We start from the raw sequence: 25,537 nt of genomic DNA on the forward strand, positions 1-25,537 counted from the left end.
GTCTTCTTTTCTTGTCTTCTTGCCAGTGCATATTTTGTTATTTGTTTGCATTAGAGGACCATGTATGCTGTACAGCTTTTCATCAACGGAGTTTACTGTTTTGCTATTCCCATTTACCGCGTTTACTATTCACGACAGCAAAGGCGTCTGCATAACGGGAGCGGCAACATCGCACAAACGGTCAGTGGAAGGAGAGACGAAAGCGCTGTCCTTTTTCATTACGATTATATCAAAGTCAAACTACATCAATTTTTTCTTCATTCAAAACAAAGTCGCAGGCATCAAATCACTGTAACGAGGGATATTCTTGTTGTTACAATTTTTATTTTTATAAAAAAGTGGTTGGCGGAGCTGCTATGCCTTTCTTAGTCTACTTTCCCTTCTTTTCCTCTCATCGCCCGCCCACGGGCCATACAACAGCCGAACCTCGTGCCTGGGCTCTTCTTCTGGTATATCTTACACGACAAGTAGAAAAGGCTTTGTAAGAAAAAGGTATAAAAAAAGAGATGGGATGGATCGTCGTGAATAAAGACAAATCATTGCAGGAGACGTCTTAATTAGGTGAATGCACAAATCAGTCGAACGCTCGCTCGAGAGAACAATACATATGCTGTGCTGCGCTGTTGCTTGTGCTACATGAGCCATTAGATTCGTTCCTGTGCGTTCATCCGTTTTCTTCGGTTCCTTTTTGAAAACTGTCGTCCTTGTTCCCTTCCCATGAGAATTCATTTTCACAAAGGAAAAGTCAGAATTATAGAAATAGACGGCAAAAAGAAGAAAGAGACGAGTAAAGAAAGGAGGTAACCGCCAGGGCTTTGCAAAACCAAGAGAACGAGAATAGCAGCTAGAAAAGGGTGAGATTTGTGTGATCTGTTGGTATCCGGCAACCCAAAACAAAACAGACAGAAGACAGAAAATGATAAACGAGAAAGAGAAAAGAGCAAAAGAAGCGGAGTTGCGTCTGGTTTGTATGGAGAAAAAAAAATCAAAAAATCAAAGACTCGCTTGCACGCGCGTCGCAAAAAAAGAAGAAAAAAATAGCAGAAAATCAGCGACAAAAAAAGGCCAAAAAAATTAAAGTAGGTAGATGGTAAAAGCGAGTGGTCGTTTGCGTATGGGGAGAGTGAGGAAAGGAGTCATTGGAGGCGAGAAGCGCGTGATGAGTTGGCACTTATGGTCTCCACTTAGGTTTTCCATTGGGCTTCGGCTCGACGGGTTTTTTGCGCATAGCAAATCGTGCGCCAGCTACGGCCTGAGGCGACTCACGCCCAGAGACGGTGCCCTCTCTTGGACGCGGCGCAGGAAGCAAGCTGTTTCTCCTGGAGGCCGCCATGGAACTAGCAGGCCGTTGAGGCGTCACGTTGGGGGAGGACGGCTGGTGGACCGAGGGCGGCTGCATTGATGCGCGACGATTGGATGTAGCCGGCGGCGCGCTTGAGTGAGCAGCCAGGCGCGGCGGACGGTAGGGCGGTGCATCGCGGAACCCAGGTGGGTCGTGAGACGGCGAGCCATCAGCCTGTGCAGCAGGCGACGACACACCTCTGCTGAGCGGACTGCGCATGGGCAGCCGAGAACTGAGGCTGGATGTTGACCGCGGCGTGCCCGTGACCGATCTCCGCGTTGCACTGGGCGGCGTTTTCGCGTACGGGCTCGGCGTCGTAAGGCTCATCGGCTTGAAGTTGTGGCCGGTATCGATGCCGGTCGTGGACGTGTTCCACCGGGGCCGGTTATCCAATATAGAAGGTGCTCGCGGAGGCTGCCCGGACACGCGTTTGCTGACAGGAGTCACAGAACCCTCGCGGCCCGGAGAGGACACTGAACTGCCACCACCAGGACCAAATGAGCTTGAGAAACGAGATAGCGGTTTTCGGGCCTGGGCAGCACCGAGAGTCACTGATGACGAGACAGAGCGTCGGGCAGCAGGCTGTGGAAGGTGGGTTCCACCCAGATTTGAGCGGCGGCGGTTGTTGGTCGGCGTTCCATTCACGTCCGCCAGCTTGGCTGCCAGACGCTTGCTGCTGCTGTTATCCAAGCCGAGGGTCGACATGATGACGGATGACGGCGGCGAGCTCTGCGGCGTATCGCGGCCACTACCAATGGTCGACCGGTCGTTGGAAAGCATGCTGGAGATGGAGTCACGAAGCTGCTGGTTCCGTTGCTCGTCAGAATGCAGCTCTTCAATCGCCACGTTGATCTCGTGCATCTGGTCCCGCAGTTCATCCCACTGGCTTTGCAGCTCCACGTGCAGACGCAAAATCTCGCCGTTCAGGGTGAGGCGGTCCTTGACACCCTTGTCAATAATCGCAAGAACACGCTCAATGGCGGGGCCGTAGTGTGTCTTCTTGGTTTCGTAGCTCTCGATCTTCTTGACCATAACAGGCTGGTTTGTGAGGTGCAAGCCCATATCCAGAGCCTCCTTAAGCCTGGCCACACTGCGCTCCACGGACTCGTACATCTTCTGAGCTTGCCGGGCGGCGCCGCGGAAGACAGTCACCCAGCGGTCCTCGCCAAGTTCCTTGCGCAGCGACTCTGCATCCTTCTCCAGCTTCTTGTACGTGCCGTCGAGGCCAGCGCGGCGCATTTCGAGCTCCTCGCAAGCCGTGGGGAAACATGACGAGGCCCGTGTTTCGAACACCGAGAGGCGCATGGGCAAGAAATCCAAAGAGGCGCGCAGCGGCTGCATACGGGCGAACAAGGCTAGCAGACTCGAGTCATCCTGGGAAATCGTCGGCGTGGTACTTTGCGCCTCGGGCGAGGCCGGCGTGAGAGGGAAGATGGACAGGCTGTTGCGGTTGTTGGCAGACGAGGTTCTCGACAGGGCGACGTTCGGCGACAGCTGTTGTTTGTTCTGGGTTTCTTCGACAATCGTCTCCAGGTCACCAATGTCGACGCCGCCGCCCTCTGCAAGAGATCGGTGGCGTCGTTCCTCCATCTCAAACACGAGACGACTCAGTTCCTCCATTTCATTCTGGATGTCGCCCAGGACCATGCTCCAGAGCTCCTCCCACTCCATGGCAATCTCGACCTGCGCCTTGACGCTCTGGAGCGCGCTGCGCATGCGACCCCACTCCTCCATGATGGACTCCATCTGGTAGACGGCGCGTTGTAACTCGTCGCGCGTCACGTTGGCAATGTCGGGGCGGCACTGCAGTGATTCGATGGCACCAACGTAGACGTTGATCAGCTCCTCGAAGCGAAGGATTGCGTTCTCCACTTCCTCCAAACCCTCGCGGCCACCGGCTGCTGCCCACTCCACATCGTCGTCGCTGTCAAGGCCCTCGATCACTTCTGATGCTTTGGAGATCCAGTTGCGAATTTGTTCAGCAGCACCGATGAGAGCGCGGGACGCGGCCTGGGCGGTGGGAATGGCAGAAACCTTGCTGGATAGTGACTCTGCGTCGGGCAGCTGCAACGATGTCAGCTGCGCGAGCTGATTGGCAAAGGAGACACGCGATAAGGTGTAGATAGAACCCGGTCGCTGCAGGCCCAGCGGGTTGAAGTAGGAGGTGGCATCAGGATTGAAGTCGGATTGCGACGGCGTCTCTGGTGCCGCCGCCTGCTGCTGCTGTTGTTGTTGTGTGAGAGGAGGGGTATCTTTTGCGGGAAGAGGTGGCGGGATGTCGGGACTGGCGATCCGGACGGACGCGTTTGAAGAGGGATTGGCAGTTGAGTCGCGCTCGATGTGCTGTTGGCGCGTGTCGAGCTGAACCTTGGTGCCGTTCCCATTGGTATGGTCAGGCAAGCGATACTTGTTTGTGTCCATATCGAGCGGCTGAGTTGGCGCGATTTCGGGGAGAAAAGACGATGCTGGCGAGTGAGAGGCCGTATCGGCGTTGCTCCCGTCCGGCTCCGTTACGACAACAATTGCGGTCGCCGACGTTGTGGTCGAATCAAAATACGGATCGGCGTCGTCCGCGTCGGGCTTTTGTTTACCGTGTCCTGTAGCGAGATTGGCGACAGACGCGGGGAGACGGGCGACAGCCGCACCGGCGCCCTTCCACGGACGGCCGCGCCGCTCGATAACAAGCTGTGACGAACCGGCCTGATGGTTCTGGTCGATCTGGCGAATCTGATCTTCGGGAAGGCGACCAATACGTTCGGGGTGATTGGAAGAGGCCGGCCCTGGTGGCTGGGAATTTTTTCGCGTAGTCGTACCAAATCCAAGAGCCTTGAGCCGGGCCGCGAGGCCAGGCGACGGCTTGCGAGGCTGGGGATGCTGGACGGGAGTGGTCGACGACGCGGACGACGCGGTCGAAGACACGCGAGGACGGCTGGACTCTGGGAAATCGCCGGCGCGATTGGCGCTATTGGGCGAGAGGTCTTCGGTCGGTGTTGCGGCAAATCCGACGCGACGTGCTGGGCGCAAGGGCGAGGACGAAGGCGTGAGCAATGTGGGTTGCGCCAGCGATGCTGGCGATTGTGTCTCTGGTGGAATGTGAGGTTTGAGAGAGGTGGATGAGGCGGCTGAGTCGACGGGAGCGACTACGTGGGTGTCGGTGTCGGGCATTCGTTGGTGGTTGAAATTGAGACGAGCGAGATCGCTGGGTATTTCGGCAAAGGTTAGTACGGAAGAAGTCGCACCGCCATCGCAGGTGCTGCTGCTGCTGCTGCTGCTGCTTCTGTTGTGGCGGTCAGAGAGCGTCTGAGCAAGGACAGGAAATGCAGAAGATGGACGCTGTGATTGGGATTGGCTGGGGTTGTCGGTCTGCAGGTGGAGGTGGCCGCCTTCACCTAGGGTGGCAGGCAGAGAATTGCTGCTGGGGACAGCTGTCACAAAAGGCGCAGAAGCCGCAGAAGTGGCTGCATCTGCAGGCCTGGATGCAGGGTGCTGGAACGGGACGGTGCTGCAGCTGGGTCCGTACTCGTACACGTCGCCGACGGGAACGCCAGGAGCAGAGGCGACAAAGGTGGTTGTCATTTAACCAGGACGAGCCGAGCCACTTTTCGTGGAGGGAATTGATCCGCCCTCGCCTGTTTGGCAGCTTCTCCTATTTTTGCCCGCAGCGCGTGGACTGTGAATTGTGCCAATGGCGGGAAAGGGGGCTGGCTTGTGCGATGCTTTTGGCAGATATTTTGGATCTTCCTTTTTCTGATCCTACTCGTGGTGCGCAGCAGATCTTGGTGCGTCTTGTGCGTCGTGAGCGTCGTATTGTGCGTCACTTCGTAGGATCGAGAGAACGTCTTTGTCCGTGGTTCACTGGCTTTTGCAGCGCGTCGGTGGAGTTGGGTAGCGATTTTCGTTGGGGGCTGTTCAATCGGGTTCCTCTTATCCTCTTTCTCTCTCTTGTTTGGCGGCTGCCTGTCCGTTGGGCTTTGGAATGCAGGCAGGTCGCTGCATGTGCAAATCGCTAGTCCGCGCTGGGCAGGCAGGATAAGCGGCGTAGAAACCTGCTGGAAAATTGTCAAGAAAGCTGGCGAGATGGCCGTTGTTTTGGTGGTTTTGGAGAGTTCGTTGGACCGTCAATCAAAAGCTAGTGTTCTGGCACGGCGGGCGGTTGAGGTTTGAGTGGACAGTGCAGTAGCAAGACGCAAGAAAATGGAGAAAGCAGGGGCGTTGTATGGGTTTGCGTGTGGCCAACAGGATGCGTGGGCGTGGTACCGCGGACTTGGGCAAGGAGAACGAGAAAGGTTGGAAGTGAGGTCAAAACGCGGGAGAAAAAGACGACGCGATGAGAAACAGAGATGGAAAACGCGAAAAAGACAGAACAGGAAATAGGCAAAAGAGCTCTTTCCGAGACGGGCAAATTTTAGTCAGGACGAGCAACGGGAAAGAGCAATGGGGGCGAAGGGCGTATCTGTGCAAAGGAGAAAAAAGGGAAAGAAGCACAGCAAACGCAATGCGCGAGAAGGAGCGCCCGAGACAAACAGTCCACACAAGCAGGGAAGTATATCCTTATTAAATCACATACAAAAGTCAAAAAAGGAAAGGGGGAGGAGAGAAAAGACGTCCCTTTGGAAATAAAATTGTCTACGACAGTACAGAAGGTGCACCGCTTGCTGGTCTTCGCGGCAGGCGGATTGGCGCAATGAGCTGCCCCGGGGTAGAAACGACTTGCAGCGGGGAGTCGTGATTGATTGGGAGCGTCACCTTTGCAGTTGTCAACTGACACCAGTCGCGGTTGCCGTGAATTGAGTCTGTGCGGACGGTAGGTGGCAAGAGACAACCAACTCATATTGGCGTAGAGAGGCAACAGCGATCCTCATCAAGACATGCATCAACAACAATAACAACCACAGCAACAGCAACGCTGGCTGTTACGCAGATATGGATCGAGGCAGCCCGCATGCATAGTATTATTACAGCGACACAAGTACGACATAAGGACCGAGGACTATGAAGGCAATAGAGAAGGGAGGGAGGGTCTTGGCCGGTTCTTAGCACAAGTCAAGTGCAGAAGAACAGCAACGCTGGACCTCATGGAAGGGAGAAATGAGAGATACGACGTACACAAGGACCACGAGGACAAAGTGACCAAGGGGTTCGCAAAAGACGGCGGACTGAACGAATGCGGCTTCGCCTGACATCCACTCACTTTCTCATCTCTGCAATCTCTTTTGCGAACAGACGCTCGTCCCGGCACTGCAACCGCCCCCCACTCTCTCGTTTCTTGGGACGAGCCTATTATTTCTATGAGTGCGACGTTGTGGCTCCGTACTCTGGTTCTACGGAGTGCCAGTGAGGAACAAAGGAAGCACAGACCAGCATCAAAGTTTGGAACGAGCTCAATACATGTACGGAGTACATGTACGCCTTCGCTCCAACCCGTCGAACGCCCAAGCCCCCGACAGAACGTGTCCGCAAACACCTGCAATTTCCTTCTAGGCCTGGCATACAACCCGTCCAGGCTCCGCAGGGAACCGTGCCGATCAAGTCCGCTGCGTGAGACAGAGGACAGCCAAGTCCAAAAAGTGGCGACTGTTTTGATGAAAGGGATCTCTTTGGGTCTAGGGGCAGGTTCTCACGCCGTGGCAGCCGAGTGGCATGGGAAGGAAGAGACACAGCAATGCTGGTACGAAGTACGAAATACACCCTTAATTGGCAGACAGATGACATTCTTTCCCTTTCTTTTGATGACTGTCCTGTCCCACACATTTTCTGTCAACTCCCGCTCTCCCTTTCCTTCCCCCGTTCTGGAACATGTGTGCCGTGTCGCAGTGCATAAAGTTGCCGGCCAGCTTCACACAGAATCGAAACAGGACAGTCCTCGTGGCCAGTGCCGGCTTTCAACGCCATGCACGCCTGCACGCATGCACGCACATGCAGGTACGGATTCTGGCAAGACACACACCCTTTCACGCTGCCGGCAGCCAATGTGATCCAATTTGTTCCCAGAGGGTATTAATATCCTACTTATCGAACTGGCCGCGATATATGTCGTATGCGTATGTTATACGTTGTGTACCGTGGCCCCTATACATATCAACGAACAGTGTCTATTCTCGTAGTGCATATTGCCGGCTGGCCTCAGCTGAGCTCTCCGTTTCGGAAGTCCTTCCGCAAGCCTGGGATGCTACCATGTGCCCAAGCTTTGTCCACAGCTTGTATTCGCATGCCAGCTTTCATTGTGACACCTGCTGTCGAGGGTTAGTTTGAGGACTCTCCTTCACAGTGTCGTCCATCGTTGAGAACTTTTACTTCAACTGGGAAATGCCATTTCCGCCACTACGTCTCCGCGGGAACGACAGCTTGTGCCACTTCTTGTGTCCTGCCTATCCAAAAACAGCAGACACCAGACAGCCAGGAACATTGAGTGCAATGTAATTTGTTGGCAGGAAGAGGTCGCCTTGCACTTGTGACTTTATGACCGCCAGCAGCAGCCAACTGCCAGAGCCTGTGATAGTCGCACGGTATGCACTGAATTTGCTTCTCTTCATTTGGTTTAGCGTGTCGTTTTAGGCCCACCTGTTCTCCACGGAACTGGGCGCTCTGTGCCGCGGCTACTCATTAGCGGGCGACTAGCGCGCTGTTTAGACAGGAACGGCCGCTGGAAGGCGCACCGAAGGCGTTTGTACGTACGATGTTAGGTGCGACAGTGCTTTGTATCTTTCCTGCTTACTTAGCGTATGAAATACAACATACCAGTTAATTACCAACTGCCTGTTGCCCTGCAATCCCCCGTTTCTCCAGCAATTCCCACCAGATTCCTCAACAAGTATTCTAACCAAGCTGTCAACACCCACTAATAGCCGTCGGCCAGCGCCTTCCAGCGCAGTCAGCCTTCGCCAACCGGAACAGCACTGCTCAAACAAACCCCTGACATGGCGTCACAAGTAAAGAAGGTGGGCGCCCAGTTAGGAAGGCATCGCCAGTGCATGGCTCTGTCGTCGCACCTTCCTCGCCAATCGTTGTGTTTTTGTTGTTGTTGTCCCACTGTCTTGTTCTTAATTCCCTTCCTTCCCCAGACAGCCATCCTCTCTTTCCTATCATATCGGCACCAGTTGCGCTTCACTTCCCTCCTTTTGCATCGTCAACTTTCTACATCTCGCTCTGTAGCTCTGACAACGTTCTGTCCTTGGCTTTCGAACACGGCCCCATACCTTGCTGGTGCAATTTTAGCTAGCACTATCTCACCAACATCCTACGAGTACTCCGTGCAAGCACAGTGGCCTGGCCAGTCATTCGTCACGGATCTTTTCCAGAGTCAACAAAAGACAGCAGAGTGAACTACGAAGTACGTCGACAATCATCCGGATCGTCAAACAACAGATACTGAACGAGATATATCTTACGTTGTACGGTTGGAACCGAAATAGAAAGAAGACAAAGAACAGGGTCGCGGACTCATACATCGTAATACCCTGCAAACAACAAGAGGGAAAGCACGAAAAGCCAACCCCAGAACCACATACGGAGCTCATTTTAATTACGGAGCACGCCTGCACGCCTGCGCGCCCACGCACCACGCCTCTCTACTTTACACGAACCCATCCTGCCCCTCGCCACCGTTGCATTCGGGTCCTGGTTCCCCTTTTCCTAAAGCTCGCTCGCCGCCTATCCATACGGGGCACGCCGCTAGATACTGATTCTTCTCGCGTCTCTCGTCTTTCGCGTTTTCTGCCGAAAGCCGCCTTTCCCTCTTTCGAGCTTCACTTTGAGCTTTGCTTTGTACCTTGTCGACGACGTACACTACGACGTACACGGTCTGAGTGCCTCCTCTCCCTTCTGCATATAGCCATACCGATACACAATTCCAGGGCGCCATAAACTGCCCCCTTCTGTTCCAGCAGAACCTCACGTCTTTGGTTCTTTACGCTCCACGTTGCACGACGTGCCGTCGTTCGCCATGGCCACCCCGGCGCCACCGACCATCTGCCGGCCCTCGTCGCCGTCGCCTGATACCGTCCCAACGCTCGCTATCAAGCAGGACGGGGCGGCAGAGGCACTGCGCTCTCTATCGACTGCCTCGTCCATGTCCCACGGATCCGCCACCACGGACGCTTCTTCGCTTCTGTCCAGCGGTTTCGGGACCCGTGATTCTCTCGGCAGCGATGCCTCGTCCTCTGCCTTTAGCCGCCACTCGTCGGGAAGCTATTCGGCCATGTCGTTGTCCGCCTCCCCCGCGTCCAACCCCAATCGCCTCTCCGTGGCGAGCACAATCACATCCAGCTCAAATACCACCGCAAGTGGCAACCCGGGAGAACAGCGGGCCACCAAACGCCGCGGGTACATGCGGCCACAAGGCACCGACTTTGCTGCCAGTGCCCGCTCGCGCGAGAGCGTGCTGAGCCTCGGCAGCATTGCCCACTTGCAGCACTACTTTGCCCGAACAGGGCTGCTCGACCTCAAGGGCCAGCTCGAGAGGAAGCGTCGCGGGGGCAAGGCCCGGACGCTTGACCTGTCACAGTTGGAAGGCACAACCAGCTACCTGACCCCTCGGGCCCAGTCCATGCTCATCCAGCCGTCGGATGGCTCCACTGGTGGGCTCGCCGCCCAGTCGGACGTCGACTCGTCGTACGCATCCATGGGAAGCAGCCCCGATCTTGGTGCACACGGCGGCGCGAACCACGGCATGATAGTGGAGTCGCCCGTTGAAGAAACCTTCAGCGACGACTGGTACCCCGAGGACTTTGAAGGGGCCGACCCGGCTGTGATGCTGCCGCCGACTGTCAGCACCTACATGTACCGCGAGAAGCCACTGCCGAAGCCGCCCACCCTCATGGAGCTGCGGACTGACCTCAAAAACTCGCTCGACAGTGCGTCCAAGGCGCTTGCCGAAGCACGGGAGGCCAAGACCAATGCAAACGCGCCTGCCACGCCAGTCTCTTCTGCGCCGTCGTCACCAGCCAGACAGCCAAACGCCGAGACCGCCCAAGCCAAGGCCGCCGCAACAAGCTGGTACGAGATTCAGGGCATGCACATCCTCGATGTCATTACTTTGGCCATCCGCGCTGCAAAAGTGTACTATACGAGCCACGAGAACCCTGACCGTCTCGATGCTATCAAGTCGGAGCGCGAGGTGCGTTCGGAGCTGCTGGCCGTCATGGACGTCCTGAAGCGCATGGCCACACGCAACTTTTCGGGCGGCGTTCGCACCGAAGAGATCCGCGCCATGGACTCTTGGATCAGCAGTCTGTATGCCATGCTAGACCGTGAGGACGCCATGGTGGCAGCAGAGCAGGCGGAGCAGGCCAGCTGGACCTGGCTGAAAGATGCCGACTGGCCTGCAGATGCCGCCACCGACCCGGCCCGTGCTTACGCACGGGAGCGCGCCTTTTTGCAGTCGATCCTCGCCAGTGGATCCGCACCCGAAGACAAGATTGACACCGTTCTGCCCGAGTGGACGCCGATGGACCGAAGCAGTGCTGCGCCTGCGCTTGCCACCTCTGCAGACGACGCCACGCCGACGACTCCGACGACGCCAACTACGCCGACGATGCCCGCGGCACCAACGCCTTTTCTGCAGCATATGCAGAACGGGGTGTGTTTGATCCAGCTGCACAACTGCGCTGTGCGCAAGTCACGGCGGCGTTTCGGTGCCATCCCCACCTTCCATGCCGACACACAAAAGCCTTACCGCGCCGCCGACAACCTTCGCTACTGGGTCAAGGCGGCCGAGCTGCGGTGGGAGGTGTTCTTCAAGATCGACGCTCTGGCGGTCGCCTGCAGCAGCCGGCCAGACGTCTGGCCTGTTTTTGAAGATGCAATTTACCAGTGGTGCCGAAAAGTGCGCGAAGAGATTGCGTCCGAGGTTGTTTAGAGGAGCCTCGCCGCTACAGATTTGTCTCAATTACAGCCGCCTTTCTTGTTGTGCTGTATTTTTTTGCATATTTTCAAACATAGCCTGCATTTCCTCTTTTCTTTTTCTTTTCCACCCATCCTTCTTACTACTTTTCTACGGGATTACACTTCTATATGAATCTGTCGCCCGACACATTTATACCCTATTCTTTTTTGTTCCTTTTCACGTTATTTACTTACCATCTCGGCATATTCCCTGGCGTTTCTACCCTATTACTTTCTTCACTTTCATATCCTTCATATTACAAGCCAGCCAAACGCATGAGCGAGCCACTCATTTTGTATGCCGTTTTTGGATGTCTCTTTTTGTCTTTTCTTCTCTTCTTGACCCCTATTTCCAATTACACCTTTTCTTGGTACATATATTTTGACTGCTTCTTGTCATGTTTGTGCTTTTTTTTTTCTTTTCTGGTACCTGGTACCTTTATTTTTTTACCATTCTGTGAAAAAGCACTAAACCAGACTGACCCACGACCAAATAGCCAAATACGCATATAATGAATATTTAAACTTGAACTACGTATAAATCAGAATCTGCCAAGAACCAAATGTGACTGTTAAATATCAAAACAACAAATTACAAAAGTTTGGCGATCAGCGCATCAACTTCGGCGTCACTACGGCCCTCCTCCTTGTCCTTGTTCGGAGTCCGCCACGTGGTATGCAAGGTAAGTGTACTGTAAGGGTGGAAGGCCAGATGCATCGGGTCGACTTTCTCAGTGCGACCGCCATTCTGTCCGCTCAGGCCGCTCTTGCCCTCCTCTGTGTCCGATGCCGGCTGCACGAGTTTCACCGGATACCGCTGGTTCTGGTACCCGTGGCCGACCCGCCTGGCCACGTCGTTGGCTTCGTGAAGGCTGACCAGTCGGCGCTTGCCCTTCTCGCCTCGAAGGAACCTGTTCACCGCAGCCAAGGTCTCTTCAGCCCGCTTCAACGCCTCGGGCTTGTTCGTCGTGATGCGCGTCGGTAAGGGCGCCTGCTCGCGGCCCTCGTACACCATTGTTGTAAACTCCTCGGCCTTCTTCGAGGGCCACTTGTTCACCGTGAGATCGAACATTCTGATATTCTCGGGCCGCTCTTTGACAAACGATGCCAAGAACATGTCTTGGGTGACCTCGAGCGGCGTTGCACCAACCGCGTTCTCGCGGTATAAGAGGCTGATGGCAAGCTGGCGCGGGATGGCTTCGAGCAGCGCCAACATAAAGTTGGGGTTCTTTTGCTTCCGGGCGAGCATGTGCAACACCGTATCGCCTGCACTGTCAATGATATTCAATTCGCGGCCACCCGAGCGCGAGAGGAGAAGACGCATCACGGCAATCACCTCTTCATCGCTTCCGTAGCCGTTGGCGGGGCCGTATTGAACATTGTACCCGCTCGATAGCGTCCGCTCCAGCCACGCATGTAGGGGCGTGCGGCTCTCGCTCCAAGAGGCGTGGTGGGTGCGCTCGCAGAACATGCCGTCAACGGCGTCCTTGTCCAGAATGTCCAACAGCCTCTTGAGCTCCGGCGCCTTGGGGCTCTCAAAGAGGGCCACGTGTAGCAAGTTCGCGTATGTCGTCTCATGGCGTTTGGACTGGTCGGCGCCACTATCAACAAGGATCTTAACGGCTTCAAGACGGCCGAACCTCACAGCCGATAAAAGGGGCGTCATGCGGTCCTCGCCTCCAGCCGAGATGCTGTCGGGAGCGACTTTGAGGAGATACTTGATGACGGGGAGAGCTTTCTGAGCGTCGGGACATTTCATGGCATTGTTGAGTGCAAGGTCACCTTGACTCCAGGTCAGTATCACGGTAATCATTAAAAGGAGAGGAGTATTAAGTGAATGAGAGAACGCACCGTTCTTCGTCAGCCAGCGCGAAATGGCACCCTCGAAGCCACCAGGCGCTTGGCTCAGGTGTGTCAGGCGCTTGTCGTCCCGCGCAGCCTTGGATGCGGTGAACTCGAGGTAGCACCGCAAAGGAGCATCGCTGAGGAACCACTCGACGGATTCCAGACAGCCCGCCTCTGCGGCGAACAGGAGGGGCGAATCTGTCATGCCAGTCGAGCGCGTCACCGTCTTGCGCCCGGCCTCGGCCCAGTCGCTCCGCTTCTTACCATAGACCGTCAGGCCCTGGTAGTACTCGGGCGGCTCCTCAATCTTGATGCCTGAGTCCTTCACCATCTCCTCGAGGGGAAGGCCGGCGCCGGTGCGTTTGATCACCTCGGCTAGCATCTCGACGCGACCACTGGCCACGGCCGCACGGAAGTCGCTGATGGGAAAGTTGTAGTAGCTGCTGTGGGAGTTGCCCTCCTTCTTCTGGGTAGCAAAGTGGGTGGCAGTATCGAGGAGGAACTCGAAGCCCCGCCGGTCGTTCTGCTGGAAGACAAACTCAAACAGCGATCCACTGGAAATCTTGTAGTCGGTAACCTTACCGTCTCGAACGGTATATGTTGCGACAGACTTAGCCAGCAGGTCAAGTGGTGTCTAGGTTCGTGTGGGTTAGAGACAAAGGGAAAGGCTAAACAAAGGCCTTGCGTAACAGAAAATGGAAGGCGGCGCAACTTACAACTGTGCCCTTAACCTGCATATTCACCTCGCCAATGTTGTCAATGGTGAACTGGTCGTTGTCGACAATGATGCGGTACGGGCCGGTCTCGTCCTCTTCGTACTCGCTGTCGCTGTTCATGTCGGTGTCCTCGTCGCCCATCTCTTCTTTCATCTCGTAGCTGACCATCTGCTTCACATCCGAGGAGTACTGCGCCTGGGCAATTTCCAGAATGGCTGTAGCGACCTTGTAGTGGCCGCGCAGGAAAGCCAGAGAGAAGGCGTTGTTTCTCTGTGCGTCGTTGACGGTGATAGTCAGAGGCTTCTGGGTCTTGTTCTCACCCCAGCTACCAAGCGTGAGCTGCTTAATGGTAGCCAAGTCGCCGTTCCAGGCAGCCTCGAATCTATTTAGAGTCAGTAATGTCGGAATCGAAAAGTGAAAAACAAGCATCGGGGATGAGGGGACCATACAGCTGGACATAGCCACAACGGCGGCTATAGGTGACATCATCGACGCCGAAAAACTCTGGCGTAAACTCGTAGTTGTAGTCCTTGGTGGACTCGACCGGTGGGACCTTGTTCTCGTAGGCCTGCGGTTGGCGAGTTGTTTCCAGTATCTTGGCCTCGATCTTCTCCAAGGTCGCAATCATATCCTTGATGGCAGCCTTCTTCTTCTCCTCACCACCGAGCTGGGGGACCTTTGCGAGACCATCGTCATGCTTCTTGATACTGTTGGCCACATCCTTCATGGTCTTCCTCAGGTCGCACAGTGCTGCCACGTACATCCAACTATCCTTGGACAAGGTGGCCAAAAACTTTTCAGGGTTTCCAGACACCTCGAGGAGCGTGCTCTGCTCGGGAGGTTCGTTCTTGTAGCCGCGAAGAGCTTCCAGGGAACCGCGGACAAGGTCCAGTGCATTATCGATGTTTGCAAACCGGGACATCATCAACGGGTGGAGGCCTTTGGTGTGTCCGTCCTTGGTCTTGGTGTCCGGGTCCGCGCCGCGTTCGAGAAGCTCGAGGGCAATCTTCGGATTGGACGACCGTAGAGCGACAATCAAAGGCTGCTCGAAGGACCTGTTAAAGGTTTTGTTGTTCTCTTCAAAAGAGCTGAGATAGTTGCCAAAGGCAGTCGATGTCTTCGCATACTTGAGCCAGGTATCAAAGTCGACCTGAGGCGGGACACCATTATCAAGCAGCTTGAGAGCCATACGGACATTGCCCAACGCAATGGCGCACAGCAGAGGGCTGGCCGAATACCAGGCAGTCTGGAAGGAGAGGCTATTCATGGCAACGGGGGCGCCTGTCTTGTCGAGATCCATCAGCAGCTGCACAAGATCCACATCGGTATGTTCAACATATCTGTGGAAAGCCGTGATGCCGTTGAGGTCGGCCTGTGCGCAAGTCGCGCCTAGACTGAGTAGCGTGGCGGTCATGGACTTGGCCTTGTCGATAGGGAGAGCCAAGCCAAGGGCCAGAGTAAGGATGGCCGAGGAGGGCTGCTGGTTGTAGGAGTTGAGCAGCTTGACGGGTAGCAGAACATCGGCGCCGTACTCCTGGCAGAGCAGCTTCACGACCTCCTCATGGCCGTTGATGATGGCAAAGTGGAGGGCGGAGCAGGGGCGGTCCCATGCAATGACGTTGACGTCGTAAAAGTCGGGTTCATCGTCGGCGTCGTTCAGCGCAGCGTCGCCACCAAGGTCCTGCTTGTCCTTGCTCTTGACCTTGACAAAGGAGGCGGTGGTTACGGAGTGTACGCCGTCGTCAGACATCTCGTCGTCGATGAGCTCGCCATCAGAGTTGTCATCGTCCATGTCTTCATCCTCCTCCGAATCGGTGTGCTCGCCCTCAGACTCTTCGCCCTTCCTCATCTTCTTCTCGGCGTCAGCAGCCAGTTTGGCCTTGCGGCGCTGGTCCTGCTTTTCTTCTTCTTCGGCCTCGTTCTCAGTGCTCTTGTCCATGAGGATCTTGACGATCTCGACACTACCACGCTGAGCCGCCAGATGGAGAGCAGTTCTGCCGTCAGCGACGCGGGAAATGAGCCGAGCACCGTCATCAACCAGTTTCTTGACAATGGCAGGGCTGGACGTCATGACGGCCAGGTGGAGGGGTGTGCGGCCGGTGTGGTCGCGTCTGTTGGGGTCCACGCCATCCTGAGCCAGCCAGTCCTCGACATGCTCCAGGTCGCCGTCAATGATGGCCTGGCAGAGACGGGCTGTGTTGCCAACATAGGCCATCTCGGTCCAGTCATTGTCTGTCAAGGGATTGAAAGACCCGATTTGCTATGAGAGGTTAGTGTGAGTGATGACAATATGTCCGTTTCTGCGGTTGGAAGCGTACCTGCCGGCCTGGGTCATCGGTCACGAAAGAGATCTTGCCAGAGATGTACGTCTTGCTTTCCTCCTCTGCAACCTCCTTCTCCCTGTCTGTCTGCGGCTTGGGGCAGAAACAGCAGCAGTCTTCCATAACATCCTCAGCACGACCGAACTGCGGTAGTCAGCACATGCGTGTCAGGCGCAGTCTATCGCCCTGCAAAGTCTCACTCACAAAGGCGGGGTGCCTGTGAAGGTAGACCTCACGGTCCTTCTTCTGATTCCACTCTGCGTTCAAAACTGGATGAGGTCAATCGAACGGTTCGCAAGCAGTTGGTACTGGTACTGGCTGTAGCATATGGTCAAAACTCACGAAGATCGCGCGTGTAGCACAGCTTCTCGATGCGCTTCGCATGGTACTTTCGGCCATACGGAAGGACAAATGTATCATAGTTGTTGACGTCGTCCGGAGTGACCCATTCGGCGACCTCGTCCTCGTGCTGGTCCTTGATATTGCCTAGTTTGCCGTGGAGATAGTGGGAATTGTACAGTGGCGGGCGGCCACGCTCCTGGCGGCGCTTCGTGGCATATGACTGGCGCGAATCAGCTGTGGGTAGACGCTCCAGCACAAGAAGACGTGCCAGGCCGAGCGTGCGGTTGAAGCTGCGCTCAAAGATTGTCGGGTCGACGCGTGAGCGGTCGAGGTCGCCCCAGAACACCTCAAAGTTGCGGTGGCTGTACTTGGATAGACGGTTCTCGTACGACGGGCTGCGGCGTGTCAGATCGATATGGTTGATCTGGGTCATGTACGACTGCAGGGCACGCGGCGTGCAGTAGACCTGTTTGCCATCGTAGGCGGCACAAGAGCTGTCAATGTCGAAACCAGTCAGGATTTCGGACACGGACTTGTAAATGCGCAGGACAATCTGCACGTGGCGAGTCGGGTACTCGCTGCAGATGGTGATGGCGTGTTTGGTGCGGACCGTGGTCGTCTCGGCCAAGATGGAGTCGCGGATGGCGGCCTCGATCTCCTTGATCTTCTCGATAGCCTGCTCTTCCGTCAGGCCGTAGAGGAACAGATCGACGTCGGACGCCGGGCAGAATTTTTCGTGGTAGTACTCGCGCAGCGACCGACGAGACTTGCTGAACTCGTCCGGCACGGGCAGCAGGCAGTTGACGACGGACGAGCCGGCAGCCACGACATTCTCCCAACCAATGTCGGCTAGCGACGACTCGGAGAAGACCTCAAAGTTGCCCTGGAAGGCCTCAATAGACGGCACAACAGCTGGGGAGCCGTTGGCCCTGCGGTTCTCTTTGGGCAGAGGCATGATGTACTTGGCCTTCAGGTCTTCCGGCTCGGCATCCGTATCACGGGCCCGAATCTGCAGCTTGGGCGTGTCCTCCGTGAAGAGCGGCAGCACATTGACATGCGGGTCCACGAGCGCCGGGTAGCCGGGCTCTTGGGCATACAGCTCGCGCACTCTGGCCTCATATTTGCGGTAAGGCTCAAACAGCTCTGTCATGGGCTTGTCTGGGTGCTGCTCAAGATAGCTCGGTAGCTCGGCATGCGGCGCCGGGATGGGCGGCAGCTGAAGGAACGGCATCATGCTTGATTTTAGAGGAGAGGAATGGAAGTGTCTGATGATAGAATGTGCAAGGAAGTGCGGAGGCAAAGGCAAGGACGTTTGTTTGATATTTGATAAGAAAGCAGCTCTTGAACGGCAATGTCAGCAAAACAGACTGCAAATGCAAATAAGAAGTGAACGAGGTGGTCCGAGGAGCGGGGAAGAGGTAGACGAAGACAAAGAAGCTGTTGTTTTTTATGTAGATGTATTTTTTTATTTATATTTCAAAAAAAAAAAAGAATGCGAGCCAATTGGGGACAAGAAACACAAAAGTATGATGAGAGACAAGACTCTGGCGCAATGCCGCGTGGTAGAAAGAAGCAAATAATTTGGTCAAGATGTTGTAAAGATGTTTGAACTCACCGATGACAGTGTGCACCAAGACACAACAGGAATTGAGCTGGCGGCCAGGACAAATATATACTTCTCATGAATGTCAACGGTGTCGATGCAGCGGATCGAACCCTCTTCTGAGCCGTGAAATCCTGGGAAGAGGGGACGCTGCAGCCTACAGATATTGTGAGGATGGAAAAGGGGAAGCGAGGCGAGGCCGTGAGATTAAGACGACAAGCGGTCAGAATGGATCCCGGCAAAGATGAAGAAAAGGAGCTAAAGTAGGGGGGAGAAAGGACATGTGTAGTTCGTACGATGTTGACTATGTTGGCATTTGCACTTTCCCTCTTTGCCATCTGATTTCTTCGACTATCGTCTCGGAGCCGTTAGGCAGATCAAGGCCTGGGCGGAAAGAGCACCCCACCACTCCCAGCTTGAAAGCGATCCTTCAGGAGCTTTCATCGTGAAAGGGGAAAGCGCGGCTAGCTGAACTTTCAAGAAGGAACAGCCAATATTCTTTACTTTTTTTTCTTCTTTTTTTTTCTTTGTCTTTGTCTTGTGTAGAATGTGCCATATGAAGGACTCGCGTCGCACTTTCCTCTTGTGTTTGTTCACGAAACAGCACCTCACCACTTCCTTCCACATTCCGGCTGCCGATTTACAGGAGGTCTGCTGCCTGTGCCCCGGTGTTGGAACAGCATCACGTGCAGGCAGCAGTCTAGAAACGGCATGCCCAATTGGCTCAAATTGGATAAGTTGTGCGACATTTCGAAAGTGCTATACGACGCTGTTCAAAGGAAGACCATGATGATGTGAATTCGTACGGCTGTGGAACCAGCAGGATGTTAACAACGCGCAGCGTGGCTCTGGTTCCTTTCTTAGCTCATTTCGTTTCGCGCGGCGCGGAGGCGGCGCCTCGGCGGCTGATTGGATCTTTAGAACGAATTGGCCTGTCAGAGGCTGGGGCTTTCAGGCACTGTAGGCAGCAGAGGTGGAGCCTCGACACCAAAGCGTCACATCGTCGTCACATCGTCGTAGACGTTGTCGAACTTGTGCGTGGGGAGTGGAGGCAACGGTGGAATATACCTCGCGAGTTTGGACGACGACACGTCCAAGCTGTGGCTTTGGTGGAGATACAGAGGAGAGCAAATGCCAGTAGCGTTCAGTGTCATGGACACTTTACAGTCCATTCTTTGTAAGGCACAACATGGGTGCATTTTTGCCCGACTAGGCGTCGATGGTGGCGGCGACGACGGGATACATCTATTTGTAAATATACAGCTGCCAAAAAGGAGACAGGACAAAACACCGATGCCCGACAACAGACAAACGGCATGCGGATGAATAGCATGCAAGATGAAAACCATGACAAAGAGAAAACAGAAAAACAGAACGCAAAACAGGCAAAGCAAAGCAAAATATGGGAGGTAGTAACCGCGGACACGATGGCACGGATCCACCGAAGAAATCAAATGAGGAGCCGGGCTTTCAGGCCATGCGACCTCTGTGTGGGATGGTCTCCATGGGAGGGCGTCGAGGGTGCTCTCAACTGTTCGGATAGTCCCGGCCCCGATCCCGGTCCCGACCCCAATTCCATCCTGATCCAGGAGGCTCTCTCCGACTCCAGCTTTATATACACACACGCATGGGTCGTTACAGCGCAATCGCTCCTCGTCGGTTTTCGCGTAGGTGCAGCAGGCCTTGGAGACCGCAGAACACAAGGAAGCCCTGGAGAGATGGGTGAGTTAGCAGCGTTTCAGCCAACGGGAGATGGCGAGATGCGGCTGGAGGCGGAAACGAAAAACAACATACGGCATAGACCAGCACGGCAACAAAGATCGTGGCAGCGACCTCGGGGCCGTTCTCGGGATCGTCGACGCCACCGACCATCTCATGGTGGTTGGCCCGGAAGAGCAGGCCCATGATTGACAGAATCAGGATGGCGAAAATGGAGATGACGACGCTGGGCAGTTAGCATCATCCGCGTTTCGCGACCAGGTTTCGTTTTCCTGCAGCTTCTTCCACTCTCGCGCAGCAAGAGAAACTCACCAGGACCATGCCTGAATCGCGCCCACGAGCGGCTTCATGATGAAAATTGTGTCGGAGACGGGCGGCTGGGCGTGGAGGGACGGTGCCTGGTAGGCGGCGTAGTTGGACGCAGACGACGCGGCGGCGGCGGACGACGTGCGCTGGTAGAGCCCTTGCCGGCTGCTGATGCTGCTGCTGGTGCCGTGGGCGGCGGATCGGTCGGCTCGGGCGGGTCGATCGCGTAGTTCGATGCCGCTGTTCATCAACGAGGTCGGGGGTTGTGTGCCCGTCGAGGACTGTCTCTGTCTCTGGCTCTGTCTCTGCTGTGGGAAGCCGGCGGTTCCAGAATGTGACGTCGAGGTCGATGGCGACGAAAATGGCGCTGTGTTGTTCTGCGGTGTCTGCCGGCGACGTTGCATGAGGAATGAAAACGAGACGGGCAAAAGAACGCAGCAGTCGATCTCGCAATACGAAGGAACTCAGTAGCGCTTGCTGTCGGCGGGCTGGGTCGTCTTGGTGTGGCAATAGTGCGCTGCTTCTCCAGTTGCAAACGGCGCTTGTGGCCGGAGCTCTCCTCAGTAACGCCAGCTGTAGCAAGAAGGCTGCCACTGGTGCATTTGGCTTCAAGTGCATAAACAGGCGGGTTTGGCGCCTAGATTATCAGGCCCCAGTTCTAGCTGTGTACACGTGACCTCGCTTATAATGGCGTATTTTAGGTGGTGGACGTAATTACCTGAGGAGCTCGCAAAATTATGGCGGGAAGGCGCCTTAGAGCTGCAAGTTAGCGTAATTGCCGTGTTGTGACGTTTTGTGAAGTGGTGATGCTTCATTGTGCTTTCTTCTCTTTTCTGCAGTGAAGCACCCCAACGAAACACAGCTCACTCTCAATAAGGCTATATCAACCCTCTGGCCGTGATCGGGTTACGCAGGCCACCCGCTGTCGAGAGTGTACGGTCTCATGCCGCCCTGACGGTTTTCAGCCGGAGCCAATACTCGACGCCATTGCACCGGTTAATCGCGATTTCTACCGAGAGAGTGGTCTCAGGAGGCTTCGTCTCTTGATCATCTACCCATTTCCACCTGGCCTCTCATACCTTTTTTACTTCTATTTTTGGGTTGTATTTACTACTCTTCGGCCGAATTGTGCACAATGTTTGAGGTGTGTCTCCGTGTCATATCCCCTGACTGCTATGCGTTGTGATATTTCCGGTCGGGGCCTCGGCTGACTCTCCTAGGCACTGTATCCGCACCCCGAGGACCGGCTACAGCTACGGCTGCACCGTGCCCGGTCGGTGATCCTGACCTCGGAAGAGTGCGTTTGCGTGCTCACCACGTTACACCGCGCATGATTCATGAAAACGAGCTGCTGACATTGCCAGACTTGTGGAGATCCGTGCTGCCCAGCGCACGTTCGAGGGTGCCTACATGCGCACGGCGCTGTCGCAGTTCTCCTTTGCGCTCGTTGTGCTCAAGATCTTTACTGCCGAGTTCTATGCCATTGGCGCGCTCTTTGCTGTCTACGGCGCGGCTGTCATGCTCGTTGCCATCTACCGCCGGTACGAGGGCAACCGGCAGTTTTTCAGCACCCAGGAGGAGGCCAAGGAGGAGGACAACAGCCATGGCGACTACTACGACGAGACGGTCGACGGCGAGCAGCCGGGCCAAGCAAGCACAACAGGCGCGGCCCACCTCTTCCAGCAGCCGCACATGACGCACTCCGGCCACCGCAGCACAGTCTACACGCGCATGGTCACGAAGAAGAAGTTCCGCACGAGCGGCAACAGCGTGGCCATGTTGAGCTTGTTGAGCATTTCTGCGTACATTACGTTGATTGTGCTGCTGTGGCGGTTGCAGGACTGAGGAGGCACGTAGTCAGAGTGTGGAGACAAAGTGCCACCAGACCGTGGGCAAAAGTATGACGTTATGACCTTGTATGATACTTGAGACAGAATACGACTTGCATTCTCAGCGTGCGAAGCAACACGCAATGCATTGTTGATACAGTTGTTACACATACACGCTGGTGCAGTGCGGCATCCAGTGATCGCAATGTGGCCTCGGAGTTATAAAGAGTTGATTGGAAAACTCTTATGTTGTGTTTGTTTCTATGCTTCTTCGTCTTGGGCGCTCTTGTTCTTTGCAATACAAATCACTAACAGATGACTCTTTTTTTTCATCGTTGGTTGGCTACGTTTCCAAGTGTTTCTATACTTTTCACCTGCACGTCTATATCCTGATGCTATGACGTTTCATCATGTGTATGTCATGGTGCGTCGTCTCCTTCGCATCTACCCAAAATGGACAAGTCATGTATGCGGTGCCGTAGACCGGCTTCAGTTGGATCCTCCTTCTCGTGTTGCAGCCATCCATTTTCGGCATCTCTCGTCACTTTTAGGCGCTTCGAGCAAAGGAGAGCAAGCAGAAAACCAAAAATAGAAGCACGAAGCGAGGTAAACTCGTTTTCCGAGTGCAGAATAACGCTCCCGATGCCGGAGACCCTGTGAGGGGGGAGAAGGAGGTTGGTGTGACTGGCTGTCAGTCTACTGTGAGGCATCTCGCGCGTAGTGTACGCAGTGTGTAGGTCTTACGCACGCTGTTAGGAACACTGTGAATGTGAGGCAGTCGTGCTTTGACGCCTATGATATATCATACGCTTCGCCAACTATAACCCTCCGTAGGCCACAACCTTGGCCGAGTGTGTTTTTTCGCAAGGGAACGTGAGAAGTGAGAAATGCTCACCGTGGAACACAATGTTTCGAGGCCTCCTTCTGCTTTGATGCTGTCCCGTTTAGCGTTTTGCGGGCTCGACCGCCAGGTTCCAACGAGCCCAGGCGCCATAGCCTCTGTGCGAGCCATATCTCGGCATTGCTTGTTTTCGAGTGTTTCTCCTTGATTTTGTCCAGTTGATCTAGCGACTGACTGACCTGCTGAGCACTTTGCACCTTGGCTGGCAGGTCTGTCCACCATGCAGGGGCGACTGAACACACCCACTCTTTGTCCTGACCATACGCGCCCTTCGCCTATTGGGCACGCAACTGGGAGTTTCAATAAGAGGGGAAGGCCTGTCCGTAAGAGAGGCGACAGGGAAACGAGTGTATGGGGGGGAGGGCACACCGAGCTCTGACTGGTGAACTGTGGAAGAGAAGAGGGGAAATGCACGGAGAACTGGTCGAGGTACAACCATGGTTCCGCATCGCGAGGGCCGCATCCTCCGGAACCGCCAGAACCAAGGCTGGGCATTCTCTTTTGCCCTCCCACTATGTATTTATTTTATTTTGCCCAGCGTTCGAGGCAAGGACCGGACGTGAGATCGCCGGCATCCGTTCTGCAACCCCATTTTTGGTCTTTCCAGCTGGCCGTTCCTCCTGGTGGTGCTCGCTTTTTGCCCTGCACGTCTGCTTAGTGATGCTTAGATGCTTATTTTGGGGGCAGACGCGATGTGTCTGGGCTGTTCTAGACTGCGGGCGAGAAAGAGTGGCGTTGCTCATCGTTTGTCGGAGACTGAAGTTGTGTAGGTCTGGGTCTCGATGCTTTTGTCGTCCTTTCTTCTGTCGTCCTTGTTTTCGTCATTTTTTTCTTGGGAATTGATGATAAAACAGAAACCTACAACAAAAAAAAGAAGAAGAAGAACCCAGCTCCCTGAACTCATACGTCCCTTTTTCAGATATGGTACGGCGACTACCGAGGCCCGAGATGAGCAAAGGATCCCGATGCGCGGCTGATCCGGCCGGCAGTCGACAAGGCCGTGTGGAGGAGCGGGATATATTGGGGCAGGGATGTGAACAAGAAGGTAAATTATACGGGGGCAAAAGACATGCAGAGCCTCATCCGCATTGTACGAGGAATTTGAATTTAGTTCTTGTCGTGCGTTCTGTGTTGACCGTAGGCAGAGACCAGTTGTGAAACCGTCGCGCAAAAAGGCGAGTTTTGAGTTGTGCATTCTGAAGACAAGCCACGTTGTATGAATAGTACAATGGCTTGACCGGTTATGCGTATATAAGTAAGGATATATGTCCACCTAGTCGAGTCGTTCGAGTTGAGTGTGCACACCAGCACATTATTACCTCACACGACTCAATAACTGTCAAGAAAATGCACACCGCTCGAGTTGATACAGCCAAAAACAACGAAATCCAAGGAAAATCAAGGATGTCTGGTGGTTCTCGTGTGAAGAGACGTCGATCAGAAGCAGGCGAGTCGACGATCTGCAGTCTGAAAGCAGCCTGGATACGTTCAAGTCTGGTTGCCTTTCGTCTGGTGTCTCTGACACGGGTATCTTGCCAAATCATTCATGTTGCCGACACAAGAGATCTTCTGTGATCATGCAGCGGAATTTGAAGACAAGGCCCTCTTTTTATTTTGCAAATAATATAACTGAAAACCCCAAGCTGCGCATCATCCGTGAAATCACAAGACTCGACTTGAGATGAACGCCTTCACATGTGTTACAGTTTAGGAGAGCACTGGTTTTCTTGATCTGACGGTGTCCCAGACACTGGTCGATCGTTCGTGTGCAGGTTGATTTATTTATTTATTTCAGCCCCTCCGACACAAGCTGTCATGCCCTTGTCAAAACCTCCAGAACTCCAGGCCGCGGCAGATGGCCGGTCCGTCCATGAACCGAGCACTGCAATCTGTGAACTGGCCTCGGATGGCCAGGTTTGGGTAAAGCCGTCGGCAATGAGCCGAGACGTTTATCATGGCTTTTGGGCTCGACGTGTTTGGGAGGCTCTCGGCATCCAAGCCGTTTAAACAAAATACGATGACCACAAATGGTGAATTGGGGATGTCCTAGGCGATAAATCTTGTCACTGGAAGGATACATTTGAGTATACACTTTTCTTTTTTTTTTTTTAAAAAAAAAAGTAAGAGACAAAATGACAGCGCTGAAATGCCCATCGATGATTGTCGTATTCATCACTGGACTATCTTGACCTCACAGAGACAGCCGATTCACCTACCTTCATAAAAAAAGGAGGGTGGAGCCGATAGAAGTTACGGAATACAAGCTTCATAATTCGTACAGCGTCGCAGAGTCGGATGATGGGCAGTCCGGTGGAGAAGACTGGCGCTCACCGGTATGGACACCCCCCTGGTCGTATTGACGAGTGAGAGACCGAGATGGCAAGGATTCACCCTGGCCCCAGCAGGCCAGATAAAACGAGGACAGCGGAGTAATAATTCTAAAATTTATCCTACGGAGCAGCGAACCGACCAGGACGAACAGCCGGCTCCACGATGGCTGAGAAAGGGAGAATGAGAATGCTGATGTGCAGTGTCATTGGCAGGCCTCGCCAAGGAGCCCTGTCGCTGGATGGCAGGCAAGCATGGACCAGGCCTGGAGCGCGCGTTGCACAGACGTCAGTGCGGGTAAACCAAAGTGACAGGTCGGAGGCAGATCGATGTGTGGGCGCGTTGACCGTTTTGCTCTTCTTATTCTTCTTCTTCTGCGAAGTTTCTTTTTTGGCCTGTGAGC

At 54.6% G+C, this 25,537-nt stretch overlaps 6 protein-coding genes across 6 annotated transcripts; 2 read left to right on the top strand and 4 right to left on the bottom strand.

The window, feature by feature from the left end:
• Positions 1–1,171: 1,171 nt before the first annotated feature.
• SPSK_02961 (karyogamy protein) lies at positions 1,172–4,918 on the bottom strand (the record flags this gene model as incomplete). Its single annotated transcript, XM_016729807.1, has 1 exon — positions 1,172–4,918. The coding sequence occupies one exon, from the start codon at positions 4,916–4,918 to the stop codon at positions 1,172–1,174; it is 3,747 nt and encodes a 1,248-aa protein (XP_016585208.1).
• Positions 4,919–9,284: 4,366 nt separating this feature from the next.
• SPSK_03191 (uncharacterized protein) lies at positions 9,285–11,198 on the top strand (the record flags this gene model as incomplete). The annotated part of the gene is made up of 1 exon (XM_016730032.1): positions 9,285–11,198. The coding sequence occupies one exon, from the start codon at positions 9,285–9,287 to the stop codon at positions 11,196–11,198; it is 1,914 nt and encodes a 637-aa protein (XP_016585209.1).
• A 618-nt stretch (positions 11,199–11,816) lies between these two features.
• Positions 11,817–17,682, bottom strand: SPSK_02919 (ankyrin repeat protein; the record flags this gene model as incomplete). The annotated part of the gene is made up of 6 exons (XM_016729767.1): positions 11,817–13,703; positions 13,786–14,167; positions 14,235–16,045; positions 16,104–16,250; positions 16,311–16,375; positions 16,449–17,682. 6 exons carry the CDS (start codon positions 17,680–17,682, stop codon positions 11,817–11,819), a joined length of 5,526 nt encoding a protein of 1,841 aa, XP_016585210.1.
• Positions 17,683–19,686: 2,004 nt separating this feature from the next.
• Positions 19,687–20,480, bottom strand: SPSK_03586 (uncharacterized protein; the record flags this gene model as incomplete). Its single annotated transcript, XM_016730423.1, has 3 exons — positions 19,687–19,761; positions 19,846–19,996; positions 20,083–20,480. 3 exons carry the CDS (start codon positions 20,478–20,480, stop codon positions 19,687–19,689), a joined length of 624 nt encoding a protein of 207 aa, XP_016585211.1.
• Positions 20,481–21,211: 731 nt separating this feature from the next.
• Positions 21,212–21,921, top strand: SPSK_03617 (uncharacterized protein; the record flags this gene model as incomplete). The annotated part of the gene is made up of 3 exons (XM_016730454.1): positions 21,212–21,220; positions 21,297–21,373; positions 21,441–21,921. 3 exons carry the CDS (start codon positions 21,212–21,214, stop codon positions 21,919–21,921), a joined length of 567 nt encoding a protein of 188 aa, XP_016585212.1.
• A 403-nt stretch (positions 21,922–22,324) lies between these two features.
• SPSK_03514 (uncharacterized protein) lies at positions 22,325–23,301 on the bottom strand (the record flags this gene model as incomplete). The annotated part of the gene is made up of 3 exons (XM_016730352.1): positions 22,325–22,559; positions 22,801–23,081; positions 23,176–23,301. The coding sequence occupies 3 exons, from the start codon at positions 23,299–23,301 to the stop codon at positions 22,325–22,327; spliced, it is 642 nt and encodes a 213-aa protein (XP_016585213.1).
• Between the last annotated feature and the right edge of the window lie 2,236 nt (positions 23,302–25,537).

This window comes from Sporothrix schenckii (assembly GCF_000961545.1).
Source record: "Sporothrix schenckii 1099-18 chromosome Unknown Cont47, whole genome shotgun sequence".
NCBI classification, from domain to species: Eukaryota; Fungi; Ascomycota; class Sordariomycetes; order Ophiostomatales; family Ophiostomataceae; genus Sporothrix; species Sporothrix schenckii.